Source organism: Athalia rosae, chromosome 8, assembly GCF_917208135.1.
Source record: "Athalia rosae chromosome 8, iyAthRosa1.1, whole genome shotgun sequence".
In the NCBI taxonomy this organism is placed as follows: domain Eukaryota; kingdom Metazoa; phylum Arthropoda; class Insecta; order Hymenoptera; family Athaliidae; genus Athalia; species Athalia rosae.
In genome coordinates this window covers 4694557-4714286 of record NC_064033.1, presented here as the reverse complement: position 1 = coordinate 4714286, position 19730 = coordinate 4694557, and the positions used below count along the sequence as shown (strand labels likewise).

At 41.3% G+C, this 19730-nt stretch overlaps 2 protein-coding genes across 4 annotated transcripts in view; one reads left to right on the top strand and one right to left on the bottom strand.

The window, feature by feature from the left end:
* The window catches only part of LOC105686334 (peptidyl-tRNA hydrolase ICT1, mitochondrial), a 29199-nt gene extending 14251 nt beyond the window's left edge, over window positions 1–14948 (bottom strand). The window contains exons 1-3 of one of the 3 annotated variants that reach the window (XM_048659940.1): window positions 13098–14948; window positions 12711–13005; window positions 12365–12603 (exon numbers count right to left, since the gene is read on the bottom strand). In XM_048659940.1, the coding sequence (XP_048515897.1) occupies window positions 12365–12603; window positions 12711–12810 (339 nt within the window). In that variant the 5' untranslated portion in view covers window positions 12811–13005; window positions 13098–14948. Of the gene's footprint in view, window positions 1–12364; window positions 12604–12710 lie in introns of all 3 variants that reach the window. The other 2 variants (XM_048659941.1, XM_048659939.1) reach the window with 2 other exon arrangements.
* Window positions 1547–19177, top strand: LOC105686151. Its single transcript, XM_048659915.1, has 6 exons — window positions 1547–2067; window positions 5986–6068; window positions 6618–6705; window positions 7616–7788; window positions 15039–18652; window positions 18746–19177. The coding sequence occupies exons 1-6, from the start codon at window positions 2045–2047 to the stop codon at window positions 19004–19006; spliced, it is 4242 nt and encodes a 1413-aa protein (XP_048515872.1). The 5' UTR covers window positions 1547–2044; the 3' UTR covers window positions 19007–19177.
* The last annotated feature ends 553 nt before the right edge of the window (window positions 19178–19730 follow it).

The window sequence follows — 19730 nt, the reverse complement described above, 5'->3', positions numbered from 1 at the left end:
TATATATATATATATCTACTAGTAAATATGTGTATACACAAGTAGACGACATAGATACAAAGATATTGCTGTACGTAACGCGTGTCTATTAATATTTTAATAAGTTTTATGCACGTGAATGCATAGGAAACAACGATGCAGACGAAATAAAATTCAATCGGTTGAAAAGAAACGAAAAAGAAAAGTAATAATGACGAATGGAAAAAAATCCGTACATCGCGGCGTCGTCGAGAATGTAGGAAGAGAAGAAAGAATGATAAATAATAATAATATTCGTTATTATTATTCGGGATTGGATAAAACGATTATTGCATACATACATATATTGCCGTATGATATATGTATGTAGAATATAAATATATATTTATATATATATATTGCGGCGATTGAATAACATCTGTCGTTATAAACTGTCGTTCGATTATTTTTATTTTAATTTTTTTATTTCTTAAATAGATAAATTTTTGACAGAACTTTTTGCAATTTCGTTTTTTATATCTCTACTCTTTTCCGAATCGTCGCGTCGCGCCACGATTTCTCTCCGCATAGGTATTATATCTATATTCTGTGCGGAGCCTGCTTGGTCGTTGCAATAATTGGGTAAGTATGATATCAGGTGTTATTTTTTTTGTCTATCCCTAGAGTTTAAAATCGATTACAGTTGTTCGGGGACGAGTTTCTAACTTACAAGAATCTTGAAATAAAGAGAGAGAGAGAAAGAGAGGGGGAGAAAAAAATGAGAGAGAGAAAACCATCTGCATTTGGAGCAAAATTTCAAATGAAAAAAAAACAAGAAACGAATAAAATTTAATAAAACAAAACATATTTCTGACTGATCATAAAACGAAGATGATTTCCCACAAATCCCCGATAATGATGATGATGATGATTATCACGTGCACAAGGTCGAAAATACACCTTATATACGTGAAAAAAGAATAGTGTAAATATGAAAGATAATAATAAACAATTATAAAAATTAACCAATGTTACTAGTTTTTATTATAGTATATCATTATCATTACCGTCGTTGCGGGTAATACAACGTAACATCGTTCTTGAATTTCATTTGATTTTATAAATTATCCAAGGGCAATTTCTCATCTCAACGAAAAAATTTTAATATTCAAGTTTTCCTTCGAATAAAATCCGGTCACGGGCGATCGTGAGTGATGAAAAAAAAAAAAAAAAATGGTTCGAAGGTACGGTAATTAAATATTGGTTTACCAAAGCAATTGATTGCCGGTGACGTTAATATCGACGATTATCGTCTAAATAATTACGAATACAACACATTAACGGTAATTAAAAATATCGAGATTAAATAATTCGGTGGAATGAATTGAAAAAGGAGAGAAAAAAATATCCCTTCGAAATCCGAATCCCTGAATCCCGATCCGCGACCATCCAAAACCAACCAACCGAACTGCACAACTATCCCATCCATCCCCCACCTTTTTCGACCCGTTACCATCAAAACCTGCACCGTGCGGGAGAAGGTGATGTAGAAACCCGGTAAATACGAGAACACCGGACGCTGTAAGCTCATAGCCGCCGTCACTTTAAGCGGTTTGTGAGTCCGACGATTGTCTCGTTTTTTTTTTTTTTAAATATACACATTCTCCAAAAATTTCTATCGTACCTGATTTACAAATTTTGATTTTGGTTTGTTTCGATTTTTTTCTAACATAATTCTCTCGTTTCGTTAAAAAGATTCTGGTGCAATTTTCATAGAAGTATAACAACTTTAATAATCGACAGAAAGAAGGAAAAAAAAAAATAAATAAAATGATGAGATGATCATAAATAAAAATAATAATAACATCAAAAACAGTAAATAATAGTAACAATAACAATCGTTACAAGTGTCGAAGAACGGTAGAAGAAGAAGAAAAAAACTACTGTGAATTGCAAAGATATACAAGAAAGAAGAAAGAAAATTCAAATGTCTTTTTTGGTGTAAATTAATTTTTTTTTTCTCTAATATAATAATAGTGTGGATATATATATGTTTATATATATATCTGAATTCTAAGCCATCAGGATGAACAGGATAACGTGTATAGGGTGAGTTATTATAAATGAGAATTTTTCCATAACTTAGAATAAAGAGAATGAAAAAAAGAAATTTCTTTCTTTGGGTAATTTTTGGAGTTTCGTAGAAGAAGACGTTCTTACGGAGGGAAGAAAATTTGCCGAACGAAACTCGAGGAGACGAAAAAAAAAAGGACGAGGAACGAATCGAAAAATTCGTAGTTCAAACCCTCGAGTTTCCCAAGCCTAGTTTCACGCTGTAAAAATTTCAAAATAGCGATAACGTGACCTGCACGCGATTTATTATACACTTACAATATAAACGTATAGTATATTCAAGTATGAAAACGAAACCAAATTCGCTTTCGCGATCAATCGCGCATGTCAAATAGTAGGACGTGTGTCCAGTCAGGCATACCGCGGCGAAGGCGAGATGCGATGAAAAGTGAAAAAGAAAATAGAAAAAGAAAGGATAAAAAATGAAGAGGAAATGGAAAACGACGTCGTCGAGGACTGCGACAATTTTATGCTCACGTATGTGCGGAGAAGCTAATCGGATTAATAGGTAACCGGATAGAAAGATCCAGAACGATTTGGAGGAGCGCAATCGGAAAGGAAAATCGTCTAAAAAAGAGAAATTAATGAAAATCGAATAGAAAAAATGGGGGATTTAGTAGAGAAAAACTAAAAAGAGAATCGAAAAATAGGGGAACTGTTTTCGATATCAATTAATAATCGAGGGTACTTATAATCAATTTATCGATGAAGATAGAGCGGAGAAAAAAAAAAAGAAATAAGAAGAAAAAAAAATAACTGAGAGAAATAAAATGAAATGGAATGAAATAGAACGCAGTTTGATTCTGATCTAACAATAAGACGGGGCAGAGGATAAAAATGTAGGTCGTCGATATCATGAGCGATGAATAAAAAAATTCATGAGCCGCATAAGTCTCAACCGTATGGGGTTCACAATGAGATTATCATTCTATACGAGATACAATTCAAATGTGTATTTGACCTATCACGATTCTATAAAATAATACACGTATATAGCGACCAAATATGTAATAAAAATTACTCTATCGGATTACGAAACTGCGAACCTCCGCAGTCCCCCCGAGTGCGATTAAAAAATGAGTAAGTAAAATTTAGACGAAATTAAAAAACTAGGAGAAAATAAAACGGAATGAAGCGAAGAAGCCGGGGAAAAAAAAAATCCGAGTTTCAAGCTCCGCCAATTTTTATTGTTAAGTAACTGACTGACGCGTTATTTTTTCTATATTATATGTACAACGAAATACATATAATGGAATCTGCGAGAGATGATGACGGAGTCAAGGCAAACGGCTTGTATTTATATATATATGTATAAACTTTATATAGATATACCTATATGTACCTGAACACATACACGCGAACTGCAATGTGAAATATACACATGTATATGGACGGACCGAAGCTCATCGCAGACGATTTTATTTCACGTATCTATTTACATAAATTTATTTTTAATTTTATTTCTAAATTTCTCTCACTTTTCATCACCGATTAATTACTCGGATGTTTTTGTCTTCCAATTTTTCTTTCCAATTTCTCCCGTACGTTCGAAAACGAATGAACAAAGTGAAATGAGGAAGAGGGGAAAAAAAAAAAAATATATTAAAAAGAAAAGGAATTATCAACGGTATATTTTTCTCTCTCGTTCATATTCCAATAATATTTTCACTTCGATTAATTTTTCCGGTTCAATATACCGCTGCAGTACGCACACCGATGATGACGATAATAAGGAAGTATACCTATGCACAACGTTATGTAAAATGAAATGATTTTTTTTTTTTTGTTTTTTTTTTCTTCATTTTTACTGTGGTTTGTAACAAATTTCCGATCTATATTATGTGTGTGTACGTGTAGATAATTGTGTAATAAAATACATAACGTTGTGCATCTAAAAATAAAAGGAAGAAATTATTCAACGGTAATATATACCTGCATATAATGTAGGTACGACTGCATTATGTTATATAATACGATAATAACGTTTAATGAATCGTGACAGAAATCTGATATTTTATAGTTTAATAAACCCCGTCATATTCAATTATAACTAAACTCATACGTGAATCATTTTTTTCTCTCCTTTCATCATTTTTTTTCCTTTACATAATCGACTATACTATTTACACGAATTCCGTAAGATAATCGTTCGTTCTTCGTGTCCGTTGACCGAAATTGTTTTTTTTCTACAACGCAGAGTAGATCGAAAGAGAGGAACAAAAAAATACCAGATGATCGATGAACTTGAAATAATATGTGTAATAAATTGAAAAAAGAAAAAAAAAAAAAAGGAAGAAAAGAAAGAGAAACAACCCTTGCACATCTGTAATGGTTGCCACTTACTGTATTCATGCAATACCGATGACGAATGATGGTAATGATAATAATAATAATGTAGAGATCAAAAAAAGAAGTAGAAATTATTGTCACATAAAATAGGAGCGCGCGTGCGTTGCAGTATAATGTATGTAGATTTTATACGCATGTACAAATACATGTGTTACACACACACGCGCGATATACGTGTACATTTTATCTCGTGAAAGATTTTGATATTATAAAAGAGATTATCCAAAAATAAAAAAGGAAGAAGAAGAAGAAAAAAAAAAGATTTCTCTCCGGTTAAGCGTACGATGGCCCACTGGTGGTTCAACCCACCGACTGACCCACTGACACTGTACTAGTAAAATATGGTATGTATATATACATATATATATACATACCTGGGGCAAATATACGGCGTGCGTTCGTCATCGATAATTATTTCATTTATTTATTATTCATTATACATATCTATATTTAACGATTTGTCAAAATAACTCGAATCTCGCATTCGGCGTATAAATAAAATAAAATGTCAGGATCGAAAGATGAGAGAGAGAGCAAAAAAAGGAGACGAAGCAGATGTAGAATCGATGCACGACGTACACGTACTCGTATGCATGTTTTTTTTTTTCCTCAAATTTGGATCGCAAAAATAGAAAAGAGCAAGAAGAATTTAGGTAGCAGGGTTTCCCGTCTAGCCGTGTGAATGAAAATCCAGAAACCGAAGTTCACGGATAGCGAGGAGCAGAAACGGAAAGAAAATGCCCCACATAAAAATATGCGTACACGACGACGACGACGACGACGTGTATGATTTATATAAAATACGTGACTCAGATCGAACAGCCCCGGGGCATGATGGTACAAGACCATGGACTTGTCCTCTTGTTTCAATTTGCCCAAGGCGTTCGATACCGTCCAGGCGAGACTACCGGCCGAACGACCGCGGGCTGTACGTGAAAATACACCCATGTATATACGTATATTCACATGTGAACGCATGAACACATTCGTACCATACCAGGATATTACAATGTCGTATCGAATGGTATTCGAAAGGAAAGTCCTGCGACGAGAAAGAAGAAAATCTTTTGGAGAATAATAAATGAATGAAATAAAATGGAATAAAATATACGTTTAAAGGAAATGGATTCTATAACGTTTGTGTTATGTTATGTACCTATGAAAAGGGGAAAATTCTTCGCGTCGTCATCCCATTTTTTTTTCTTTTTCTTTTTCAAATTTAAAGAAAGTTCGGAGTACGTATTTTCGCGAGATGGTAACCGCCGCTGCCGGTTCAAATATGCTACATATCCGGAGCATAAAAGGCTCGAAAGTTTGCGCCCCTCTTTCCCAGCCTCCCCCCAATGCCCAAAAAGCGCAAAAAGGAAACAGAAAAGGGGATAAAAGGAAGAAATTAGTATAAAAAAAATTTTTCACACCTAAGTCAATGCAGGTAGACGACGTAGAACGAAACACACATTTTATCTGAACATTCTGCTGTAATCGATTGCAACTTTTTTGGTTTCTCTAATTTTCTATAATAAGGTTTTCATTTTTCTGTTACAGGATGATAATCGTGGGCCTACTTGCGGCGGTTTTGACGATCGCCTCGGCACTGTCACCGGCTATATACCAATTCAATTTATCAGGTAAAAAATTGCGATCGTTGCAATTAGATATCGTCAATACCTGCACCGATGCAAATCACGTGACGATACTATTTCAATTTCGGTTATCGATATGAAAATTGATCGTTCACACCAGCGTTCACCTACTCGCATTTATTACGTCGGTGGCTAATAAAGCTAAAAACAAAAATGAAAGAAAGAAAAAAAAAAACATAAGTGTGAGACGAATCCCACGGTATTAATAAATTACCGTTACACGCGCTCCGTTGTATAATCTTTCGAAAAATTCTCGTAACAATGTAATACGAACGATTCGCAGCCCGATATTCGACGAAAATTAGCGCACAATATTCCATTGTCTTATAGTTTTTTTATTTTTTTTTTTTTTCTTCTCTCCTCTCCACCTCGTAAAACTGTACCGATATTATTCAACGACTTTTCACACCTCGTTAAATTCTTACAAACGACATAACATTCCAATCGTTACACGTACAAGTGATAACATAGGTGCCCACTGATTGAGTTCGGATTTTGATTTTAATTTTTTAATTATATTGCAACAATTTTCAGAATACGTAGCCGGCCTGGACGAAGATTTACAAGCGAGAGCAGTAGCCGCCTTAGAAGCGGAACGTCAAGCGTACCAATCGAAAACATGGTGAGAATCGTTTTGTTTTTTTTGTTTTTTTTCATTTTAAATTTACAATTTTTAAATTCCCACCGTTTCACAAATTCTCTCGGATCCGGACTATAATACGATTCTTCGGATGTAATTGTATAACTTTTTTTTTTTTGTGTGAAAAACAAGTTTTCGGTACGCGTCCAATACACACGATACACGATATAACGACCGCGTCGATGTAATTAACGATCGATTCCAGTATAATTCCAATTTGACCGTCATATATCGAACGGATGAAATATGCGGCCGTTGGTTTTCGTATATGGAAATACGAGAAACGTCATTTACGGTACAACTTTACCGTAAGTAAAGGGCGGAATAATTGTCGCTTGCACGGTCAGCGTCCGGTGCAACGCGGTTCAAAACCGTTGGGGATAAAGTTATATACACCAATTATCATCATCATTATCACTTTGCAGGTAGTGCACGACCGTGAAAGTAAAAGTTGTCCGTGCATTGGAATTAATAACAAGCCTATAATACGCTACGAACTTATATATATATATATATATATATATATATATATATATATATATATACATACCAGTTTACATACCCATATATAATTATACATAAATACTTGTACATAAATGAATCGCGAGGAAAACAACCGGCTGGAATCGTTTAGTAATTAGTGTACGAGGAAAACGGTTAGATATACATACATATATATATATATATATATAAAAGTATTTTAATGACCGTGCAGCAAAAAAAGGAACCGTACAAAACGATTGGAAAAATAGAAAAAAAAATCAATTTTATATTATCGTCGTTACGCGAGGGTGAACTTGAGCGACGAAAGTGTGTGAAAAATAAAAGGAATAAATCGAATCGGGATAAGCGATAAATTTATGCACGTTTATATTTTTCATTCTCCCGGCAGGTTGGAGGACAGAATCGGAACGGATGGAACGCCGTGTCGAATTCGTGCTGAACGTCCGTGTCCCCCGAGCAAATATCGAACACCTTCTGGTGCTTGTAACAACGTACGTCATCCGGCATGGGGCGCGAGAGGATCGCCGATGCTGAGTCTGATCGGTCCGGCGTACGCGGACGGTGAGAAATTTTTTAACAAATATTTTTTTCCCATCTCTCTGGTTTTCGTCAGTTTCGAAAATCGGAGGGGGGCGACGCCTGAGTTTTAAAAAATTGTTACGATCGTCGAGGCGCGTTTCCCATAAAATTTTTACCATTCATTTCTCTCTCTCTCTCTCTCTCTCTCTTTTCTTTTCTCCGAGCAGGTGAACGAAAATATATACATATATATATACGAATCTCTTCACGGCGAATTATGTACATGAATATACACTTAATTAATGTATACATAGATGCATATTGTAACTATATAGTAGGTCAGGAAGGGAAAGTGAAAATCTATATAGGTAAGGCTTGCCCAAGCATTAGTTCGAATATAAATTTCGATTATTTATATATATATATATTAGTCATCGGCCGTGGAGTTTTATATACATGTAGTTCTACCTGACGACATGTGCTTGCATACTTGAAATTCTCGAGTCGTTTTTTTTTGAACAGTGTAGAAATAAAATAGAAAACGCGTATCGTAAATGTAATCCTACGTATAACGAAATTCATTGCGCGAGGCGCGATCAAGCGAGAATAAAAAAATCGTTATCGCTTATGGGTTACAAAATTTCACGTTGCGCAATTCAAAAATCAAAAGATTATCGAAGGAGGAAGAAAAAAATCGGACCACGTTCGCGGTATCCTTCGCTCGTCGGACGGTACGCGCGGAGATGACACGTGGAGAGAAGTCGGCGGTGGTTGTTGAAATAATAACAATAATTATCCACGGCATTATCGTTATTTCAAGTACCCGGCGTACGTAAGTCTCGTGTGTGTGTACGTGCAGGGTACTACTAAGCGCCGATTCGAAGGAGACGCGAAACGAAAGTATGAAAGTAAGACCGTCAAAGAAAGTAAGTGATTCCGGTGCGCCGGCACACGGTGAGTCGAGTCCAAGAATCAACTCGAGTCGGGCAGGCGGCCTGACCTCAAAATAGTGAAATGTCTTTCGTCTTTCGCTCGCTCTCAAGCGAGCAAGAGTCGCGCAAACCCAACACGACGACCACCTGCGCAACGGATCATCTACATGTGCGTAAGGTTGCAGAGAGTACCCTACCGTACCTACGTGCAGGGTGGCCTCAAAAGAGAAAAAAAGATGATGAAGAAGAAGAAAAAAAAAAAGGAGTCGTACGAATTATAAAAAGTCGTAAAATGATACAAATGAAACGATGTGCCCTCGACGACTGCGACAACTTGGCACAATTTTTACGAACGTAAACTTTCGGAAATTCAACTACGTGCGAGTTTTTTTTTTCTCTCTTTTTTTTTTTTTTTTTCAAGTCTTCGCGATATCGTGCGTGCGTTTGAATTTTTCATCGATCGAGGGGGGGGGGGGGGGGGGGGAGGAAATTATTTTTTTTAAACGATTGTCGTTAACGAGTCTTAAATTCGAGGAAAGTGGGTCATTAAATCGATACGTATATGCACGTGGGTACGTAAAAATAATTTTACTGCAGCACAGCCTTGCAATTTCCGGGAATTATGTAAACGCGTGTACGGTATACGTGAAAACGATTATAAAAAAAAATCTTTTTTTTTGCTTTTTTTTGTCCCACAAAAATATGATCAATATTTCGGGTAATTTTATAACGTTCAACGTAACGTGCGTAGTTCGCTACCCCTGAAGTATGTTTTTTAGATCGTCGAAAAACACGACGAGTCTAAACTAATCTATAGCAAAGGTCGAAGGAAAGAAAAACAACGCGCACCGGTACGATTGATAAATGTGAACCCACGGGCGTGTTTGAATTTTTCAATGACTTGCGAATATGACGTGTGAAATTCTTCAAACTCTCAACAACCATCCAACATTTTCCCACTTACTTTTCGCCTCCACCCCGCCCTCCCCCTACGGTAATTCTCAACTTTCTCCATTCGATTCCTCGCCTACAGCCTGTGCACCGCCGGTTATTCAACGAATTTTTACAAATATCTACGTATGTATGTACGCAGTGCGGTTACTTACGCATCTCTGCGTGTACAGTGGGGACACGCACATCCTCGATTATCGTCCTCATTTCCGTCGAGAGAGAAGGAAAGTGAGAAAAATTGATCGCGGAAAGAGGCGAAATAATGAAAATGAAAAAAAAAAAAGACAAGTATATGGAATGACCATGAAATGATTCTGAGTAATAAATGTAACGTATTTTGAAAGATGAAGAAAGAGGAGAGGAAAAAAAGGAGATACATATTCATCATCGCGATGCGCTCCGACTGGTGTAATTTTAACGATCGCACGTTCACACCGTTTATTGCTGATCTATTACCTAATTGTGAAATAAATATAGCGGACGAGGATTGCGCTAAAATTTTTATGCAATTAATCGACTCAATTTTTCAATCATTTTAATTACGGCGACGGCGCCACGAGGAGAATTGAGCAAAGATGTTTCGAGAGAAGAGAGATGAAAAAAAGGCGAAATTGTCAAAATTCGAGTATTAGACGGAATTTACACGCTGGTATTATCGTACACGAGATACTAATCTGCTTGATTGATGGTTACATGCACATCGCGATGTTGTAACGAAACGTCGACGATGCTAATGTAAGTTTCATGTAAACTATTATAATCGTACAATAAACCATAATTTACATCAAGGTACATATGTAATACACGCTTTTGTATTATGTACATCATTTTCTTCTCGTATGTACTTGGAATTAAACCGAACGCGTACACCGCGACACGTGCGTTTCATTGAAAGCGATTATCTAATTAATCGTCGTTTTAATTGAGATCATCTTCGGACGCGGGGAGGATTTGAATTTCACCGTGCTCGAGACTCGGTATCGGGTTACGTTCGCATGGCGCCCATAGGACCGCGAAAGAGCGTGAAATCCAGAGATGAAGAAAAAAAAGAAGAAAAAAAAAAAACAGCGAGAAGAAAATTTGGAAATCCGAATAACATTAGGCTCTGCCACATCGTCGCGATGTTTGGCCTGTGGACGTGATTTAATCTGGGCAAATTGTTGCACAATACGATAAGTTAAGTAGGTATACCGTATCCCTATCGCGCAATAAAATTACGTGAGATATAGGTAATAGTTTTCCCATGGACGTGCCGTGTCGAAACAAAAGAATAATAAATAAATGGGGAAAGAAATATAAAGAAAATGAAAAAAAAATAATAAACACACACACACAACAAATGGATAAAACAGACAGCGAACGGAATTTAGCCCGCTCATTATATCCAACAATTAAACACGGGAGAGAGTGAATTAGAATTCTTACGCATGTTCATCTGGGCAATTCGGAGTTGCACGTACACAGCTACGTAACGGTTTCTATTTTTTTCCCTCCTCTTCGATCTGTCGTAAAGTTTTTTTTTATACCTTTTTTTCTACCCTATATTTTTTAAATCTGTTTTTTTTCGTCACTTGCGCGTACCTAACTACCACGTGAAGAATTTCGCTCGCGTCCCAAGGAGGTCAAGGCTTTGAAGACGATATATGAGATAAAGAAAGGAATAAAAAAAAAATGCATAACTTTCTCGCATAATAATGATAATAACAATAATAATCAAAATCTAGTGGACCTGATGGCCGATGAAAGAAAGAATGAGAGAGAGAAAAAAAATATGTTATTCCGAATTTGTTCACGTCGCGTGTATAAATTCGAAGAGAATGTAATAAGTTTGAATTTTCTCTAAATTTGTTCCCGAGTGTCATCGTTATTGTTGTTGTTTTTTGCTGTTGTTGTTGTTGTTGTAAAACTTTCACTCGCTGCACTCAAACATTAGTGGAATTCTAAATTTAGGAAAGTTTGTGATAAAAATCAACTTATATGCAATCCGCATATATAGCATGAGGTCGCCGTTAGATAAATAATTCATGGGGAAAAATATACCTAAATAAATAAGAAAAGGGAAACGAGATTCCACGGATACGACCTTGACACGCTACCTTTCCCTGCACATTTCTAAAAATGTGTTTTTTTTTTTCTCTTGAGGCCCTTGCGTAATCCCTAAATTTCAAATTAATAGGATGAAAATAATATTTCTGAACTTTCCTACTCCGGAGAGGAACTATCGCACCGTGTAATAATAATAATTATTATTGTGTTTATCTCCATCGGAATCATGAAGAACATTTAATTATTTCGCAATATTTCTCTAATAAGAGTTAATATACCTGCACTCGGCTAGGTTGTATTCATAACAACTTGAAATTAACTGGTAATGTTTGTTCCTCGCCATATAGTTGAAAGACTTACAGAGTTGCAAATTCAAACAATTATTTCGCGTAATGTCTAAGAGTTTTTGCATAATTCAGCTTACCTTCTCGTAATTACTAATTACCAATTATGTTTTGATTACGGTATTACCTACCGACGTTTTGTCTAAGCGTACACATCACCCAGTCGCATTAATTAAACGATGAAAAAATCGTGGCACTTTAGTGCCATGATTACGTTGCGTCAAATTCGTTTAGAATTTTTGGAGACGTAGAAGAAAGAGAACAAAAAAAAAAACTGTTGCAGAAAGCTCGATATTCAAAACGTCATCGAGACATTTTCGAAAATATCAAGCACGTAAGACTCACCACCGTAGGTTGATTTCCCCCAATTGATCCTGGAAAACTTGCATCTGCATAATTTCCAGGGGGATCAGCGTCCGCAGTCGAATAGGGGAGGGAGAGAGTCCGAAACGATGTACAACGTTGAACTGCTCTGAGGAAACAAGTACAATTAATTTTCACTGCAATTTTAATGAGCTGCAATAAAATAAACTCCAGAAGATACTCACAGCGAATGTACGTTTTGGGAGAGGTAACATCACCAGCTGCGGCATGCAGATGGTCGTTGAGAAAATTTCATAAAATTTAATCGTTCGACTCACCATAACTTACTCCTTCCCTCTCGACGAAGTGAAAATTTGGAAAGCCTTACCCGATGTCCAGAGGGGGGGGCAGCATCCTGAGCTACATCCGGAGAAGAAGATCCGACACAACGTCTCAATTCCCACGTCGATCAAAGGTAGATACCCCATCGTTCGAAGGGATGACGTCCAGGAAGGTCAGCATCGTAAGGCCCATCGGGGAGGAAGAAGATCCTACACGACGTACGTCGCAATTCCCACGCAGATCAGAGGGAGATGCCCTCGGGATGATACCCAGGGGGGACGTCAGCATCCCGGGTGAAATCAGGGCAAGGGAAATCCAAAACGATCAGCGATGTCCAACTCCTGTGAAAAAAAACACTTCAAATTAATACACGCGGCGATTGTAGTGCGTTGCGATAAAAAAAAAAAAAAGTAAAAACGTAGAAAATACTCACAGCGTATGTTCGTATCGGAGAGGGATGCCGACAGCCTCAGTGCGCAAATATTCATCAACGAAAATTTTACAACAATCGAGAACATTCGACTCACCATGAATTGCTCTCTCCCCGTTGGCTAAAAGAAAATTCTGGAAGCCCCGCGTGATTCCCATGGGGGTCGGCGTCGGCCGACACAACTCACGTATTTACAACGTAATGATTGCTGCGTAGATCAAGGGCTGGTACCGCCAGTCGTGATGCGTAGGCAAAGCCATCACGGCCAAAATCCTAATAATTCGGAATGGGGAACAAGATGATAAAAATGCCACGCTACCTTACTTATTGTTAGCCGGGAACACGAGACCCGAAGCACAAGCACGTCGAGGCAGGTTCCGTAATTGATACGTCCTTGGAATAGGTCGAATGCGGCTAAATCCAAACACAGGCGAATTGCGGTGTTTCATTCTCCCGACGAAGCACAATATCACTTTTCAGAAGCGGAGAACATTGTTAAAACTTACGATTTGATCAGAGAACGTTACTGGCCCACCGCGATAGTCACTTTTCGAACGATTGTTTATAACTGCAGGGGCTTGTGGGTAGTCACGTGACCCTGCGCCGTAACAATTCCGTTCGAAAATATTTTTTCGAGCTAATATTTTACCCCGAAATTAGTCGATTGATTATTGTATTTTCACGGTAATTGTCGATCTTCGTCGATCGCGATTCTTTAAATAATGTATGAATCAGGTATCGAGGTCGAAAAATCTATTTAAGAGTTAATAAATTGATTAATTCAGCACACGACGCGCGGACCACCAAACTCGTACAATGGCTGTTAGCAAATGGTGCGTGCCAAGATTGTCGCCGCTGGGGCGCCCACGCTAACCCGACGAACTACGACGATTTCAAACAATTGAACAACGTTAAATGTGGCGGAAATATTTAAATAAATTAAAAATAAAAATCATGTGAGGACATCCTTTCCTATTATTTTTCAGCATTGATTCTACGACCCGCGAATGAATAAATATTTTTTTCCCGACGACAAAGAAACGGACGTCGGAAAAACGTAACGTCGAAATGGGGAATCTTGTGGGACATTTTTTTATCATTTTTACCGAGCAAAATTCCCGATGTAAATGTAAAATATTAAATTTCGAGACTGGAATTTTGCTCTTCGTTTTTTCTACCGCGAGCACCGATAAATTCTGAATATAATTTCGAATTTATCAAGTTTGTCGGACAGAGGCGGATTATATCAGATTTATAGCGTGCGGTGCGGTACAGCATTACGGGGTCACATAGCAAACTAGTTTAATTAATTAAGTTTCTTTGAAACGAACTATCAGCCTCAATAATCAACACGGTTAAATGTAAATAACCGCGTTATCCGCAGGTGTTGAAAACCCGACGTTATTTTCCGATCGTATAACCAATTATTACACGCCGCGCGGTGTATGAAACAAGTATAAAAAATAAATCAACAAAACGATCTCTGCGAATTACGAGCGATCGTCAAACTTTCATATTCGCTGAACGAAATGTGAATTTTCGGCGTATCAATTTTTGTACTCGTTCAATGCATATTATACAAACAGCCCGGAGCGCAACCCGTTCATTAATTTGTTAATAACAAGTTACGAGACGCGTGTTTTTATTTTAAAATATATCCAATCCTGTGCGTAAGACCTTATCTCTCCCGTCGATGACGTAACGAACGTATCGAAATTACTCGAAAGAAAAAAATAATACAAAAACGAGAAACAAATTTCTCGTCAAACGTGGCAAAATTATCGCATTGGGTATACATGTATATGTATATACTTACAAATCACGTAATACAACGTAATAATAAGATACACGACGGCGTTTCGCAGAACTTATTCTCTCTCTCTTCATCTCGGTATCGACACACGGCGTTTTCATCTCATCGCTTTTTCCCTTTTTATTTTTCAGGTATCAGCAGACCCAGGCAATCGGTTGGCACGCACGCCTTGCCGACGCCGTTCGAAGTGGTCTCGACTCTTCGTCGGGACCATTCTCACCACGAGGGATTGTCAAGTTTGACCGGAGTGTGGGCCGAACTTTTGCTGCGCGACATAGCCGAGACGGTCCACATCCCCGACTTGGACTGTTGCTCCAACGGCGGTTCGAATTCGCACGCGGAGTGTTACGCCGCCTGGACGAATCGGGAGTGTAAAAATTACACGCGTTCGTTACCCACGCTCACGGCGAACAGCTGCAAATTCGAAGGAAGGGAGCAGATGAACGCGGCTTCCGGTTACATCGACGGTTCCGACCTGTACGGGAGCACCGACGAGGACCTGCACAAGGTGAGGACCTACACTCGCGGCAACGTTGGACTGGCGGCCTGCAAAAGATGCAAGAAAGATGGTACCGCGATCGGTACGCTCTACACGACCCTCTTACTCGAACACAACCGAATCGCCGACGGTTTGGCGGACATCAACGAGCACTGGGACGACACGAGGATATTCTTGGAGGCCCGACGCGTCCTGATGGCCGAATTACAACACGTTACGCTGAACGAATTCGTACCTAGCATCCTGGGAGAGGCGGCGTTCGTCAACGCTGACTTGAAACCGGTGAGGAGCGGTTTCTACGCCGGATATTCCTCGACCAATCGGGGAGGAGCCTTCGACGCCGTTGCCCTGGCGGCCCTGCAGTCCCTCTTGTCCTTGAACGCAAGATCCGTGACCTTGGAAGAACTCCTGACGAGACCCGCCCATCAGATAAGCCTGAAAATTCCGCGCTCCAACGAGGACGTATGGGACGCCAGCGAGAGGATGATCCACGTCGGCAGGGACCACGGGCTCCCGAGCTACCCTCATTTCGTGTCCTACTGTTCCGGTAGCGACAAAATCGTCAATTTCACCGACATAAAGAACTTCATGGACGAGAGGGACGTCGACGATCTCGAGGCGCTCTACGGGACCACGGAGGACGTCGATCTCCTGGCCGGCGGGATCCTGGAGAGGCCGACGGAAGCCGCGGCGGTCGGTCCGACCTTCGGGTGCCTGTTGAGGGAACAGTTCGCAAAACTTAGAAATTCCGACAGATTCTGGTACGAGAACGACCTACCGCCGTCGTCGTTGACGCTCGATCAGCTAACGGCGATAAGGAAGGTCACGCTCTCCGGCATATTGTGCAAGAACACGGCTATCTCGAGGATACAACCGATGGCGTTCATACAGCAGGACCCCTACCTCAACGTGAAGATAAACTGCGATCAGCACGGTATCCTGGATCTCGCCGCGTGGGAGGAACACCCGCAGCCCGCCGTTCTGGACGACAATTCGATGGCCTCGGTTATGGCTACCGAAGTGGCGTCCGAAATAACGCCGGAGATGATAGCCGCGGCGGTCAGGAAGGCCGAACAGGACCTGGTGGCCAGAAAACAGATCGAGTACAACGCTTGGCTTGAGCAAAAAACGGCGGATCCGAAATCCTCGATCGGGACAGCCGCCAGTTTTTCCAAGGCTAACAAGGACGCTCTTCTCCTCGCCAACTCTTCGATATTGTTCGAACTCGCCACCAACGAGATAATAAACGGCGCTCACGGTCTGCGTCGCAGGAAACGACAGATATTCGACTCGTCCGACAACGTGTTGGGATTCCCGAACAACGATTTCTCCGAACTCCTGCAGAACGTGGACATAGCCGGCTTTCTGCCCACGATAAACGACCACAGCCACAAGCACGAGCTCGACTGTCCCCCGGACGACTCCCCCTGCGACTCCACGACGCCCTTCAGGACGCTCAGCGGCCACTGCAACAACCTGCGAAATCCCACCCTCGGCAAGTCCCTGACCACCTTCGCCAGGCTGCTACCCCCGGTCTACGAGGACGGCGTCTCCAAGCCGAGGATGACCTCGGTGACGGGTATCCCCCTGCCCAACCCGAGGGTGATATCGACCGTGATTCACCCGGACATATCGAACCTCCACAACCGTTACACCCTGATGGTGATGCAGTTCGCCCAGTTCGTCGATCACGACCTCACAATGACGCCGATCCACAAGGGTTTCCACGAGTCGATTCCGAGCTGCAGATCGTGCGACTCGGCCCGCACCGTTCACCCCGAATGCAACCCGTTCCCCATACCGCCCGGCGACCACTACTACCCCACGGTGAACGTCTCCTCGGGGGCCCGCATGTGCATCCCCTCGATGAGGTCCCTTCCGGGTCAGCAGCACCTCGGTCCCCGCGAGCAGGTCAACCAGAACACGGCCTATCTCGACGCGTCCGTCGTCTACGGCGAGAACTCGTGCATCTGCAACGGACTGAGGGGTTTCAACGGTAGGATGAACATAACGCGCCACCCGAACCGCGGCAAGGACCTGCTGCCGCAGACCGCCACCCACCCGGAGTGCAAGACCCAGTCGGGCTACTGCTTCATAGGGGGCGACGGACGCGTCTCGGAGCAGCCCGCACTGGCCGTCATCCACACGCTCTGGGTGCGCGAGCACAACAGGATAATGGAGGGTCTGAGACAGGTGAACCCCCACTGGGACGGGGAGATAATATTCCAGCACACAAGGAGGATAATCTCAGCGATGTTCCAGCACATAACGTACAACGAATTTTTGCCACGTATTCTCGGCTGGAACGCCGTGAGTCTCTACGGTCTGAAGTTGCTGCCCCAAGGTTATTACAAGGAGTATTCGCCTACCTGCAATCCCAGCGTATTGAACGAGTTCGCCGCAGCCGCTTTCAGGATAGGTCACTCCCTGTTGAGACCCCATCTCCCGCGGATGGACCAGAATTTCCAGAACATAGACCCTCCCATACTACTGCGCGACGGTTTCTTCAATCCCGATATGCTCTACGAAGTGGGTATGATCGACGAGATGCTCCGCGGTCTGGTTTCCACCCCAATGGAGACCCTCGATCAGTTCATCACCGGCGAGGTGACCAATCACCTCTTCGAGAACCGCAGGATTCCCCACTCCGGCGTCGACCTGATCGCCCTGAACGTCCAGAGGGCCAGGGACCACGGCATACCCTCCTACAACAACTACAGGGCTCTGTGCAACCTGAAGCGCGCCTCGACCTTCGAGGACCTATCGAGGGAGATGGCGCCCGAGGTGATCGCCAGACTGAAGCGCATCTACGCATCGGTGGACGACATAGACCTCTTCCCCGGGGGGATGAGCGAGCGGCCGCTCCAGGGTGGGCTGGTGGGTCCGACGTTCGCCTGCATAATAGCCATCCAGTTCAGACAGTCGCGCAAGTGCGACCGTTTCTGGTACGAGACGGACGACGTCCACCTCCGTTTCACCGAGCACCAGCTCGCGGAGCTTAGGAAGACCACCCTGTCGAAGATCATCTGCGAGAACATGGATCAGCACCAGGAGATGCAGCGGGCGGCTTTCGATTTACCCAGCAACTTCCTGAACCCCAGAGTACCCTGCGGATCGATGCCGCACATGGACTTCAGCGCCTGGCGAGAAACGAGACACGGCTGCCAGATAGGGGGCAGAAACGTAGCGGTCGGGGAATCCGGTTTCCCAACGCCTTGCACCAGCTGCGTTTGCACCGCCGAAGGGGTGAGTAACGGTTGTTGAGTTTTTGTTGTCGGAATGTACACCTTTGTAGACCTTTCGTTGTTGACGATCGTCCTTTTTCGTTTTTTTTCGCAGACGCAATGCGCTTCCCTCCGTGTCACCGACTGCAACCAGCTTCTCAGGGAAGCTTCGCGGGAGGCTATACTCAGGGACGACGTCTGCACGGCCCAGTGTGGCTTCGTTCTGGCCGCCACGGAAGCGTCCGCCAGACTTCAGTTCACCACGCCGAATTCATTCGGCGGCTTTCCACCGCAGAGAAATAATCTGAGAAATTCACCGACCCCTTCGTCCTTCAACGGTTTCAAATTGCCCGACTTGTCGCAGTTCATCGGTTAAACTTCGTCCTCGATATTCTACTGGCCGCAGAACTATGTGTGAGGAGCGTTCTAGTTGGACTGGAAAATTGGAAAATAGGATTACTAGGATCGTTCGGGTTCGCTGAAAAAAACAAGGAAAAAAAAAAAACAATCCCGGCTTGTCGCGTCCTCGCGTGCGTTGAAAAGAAAACGAAAACGAAAAAAAAATAAAAATAACAGACAGAACAGAAATTGATAACGATGAATGATCGATTAGGAAAAGGACGGATGAGTCATGTATAAAGTTATATAAAAAATTCCGCAGGGTGACGTTCCCGCGCGGAACGATTCACCCGTTTGCAGAAATGTAAATATAGAAGATAAATATTGCAGTATTTAGTTTTAGAAGAATAAAAGAAATTGAGAGAAAAAAAAAAAAATATATACATATATATATATTTGCATCTGTACAAAAGTGTCACGGTTCATTTTATCGTCAAACTGGATGATACGTATAAACCAGACTGTTTGAAGTTTTTCATCTACCGCATGAATCGAACTTGAAGAGAGGAAAAAGGATTAACAAAAAAAAAAAAGGAAAAAAAATAGGCCGTTTACAATAATTTCAACGATGAGCCGTTATGGCTTATAAGTAACGTCCAAAGATGCATGAAACGTGATCACTTTAGCAGCAGAGTATCACGAGAAATCTACAATACTGCCAGAATATGATGTTTCTCAGAGTTATCATTCTCTGGTCCGGT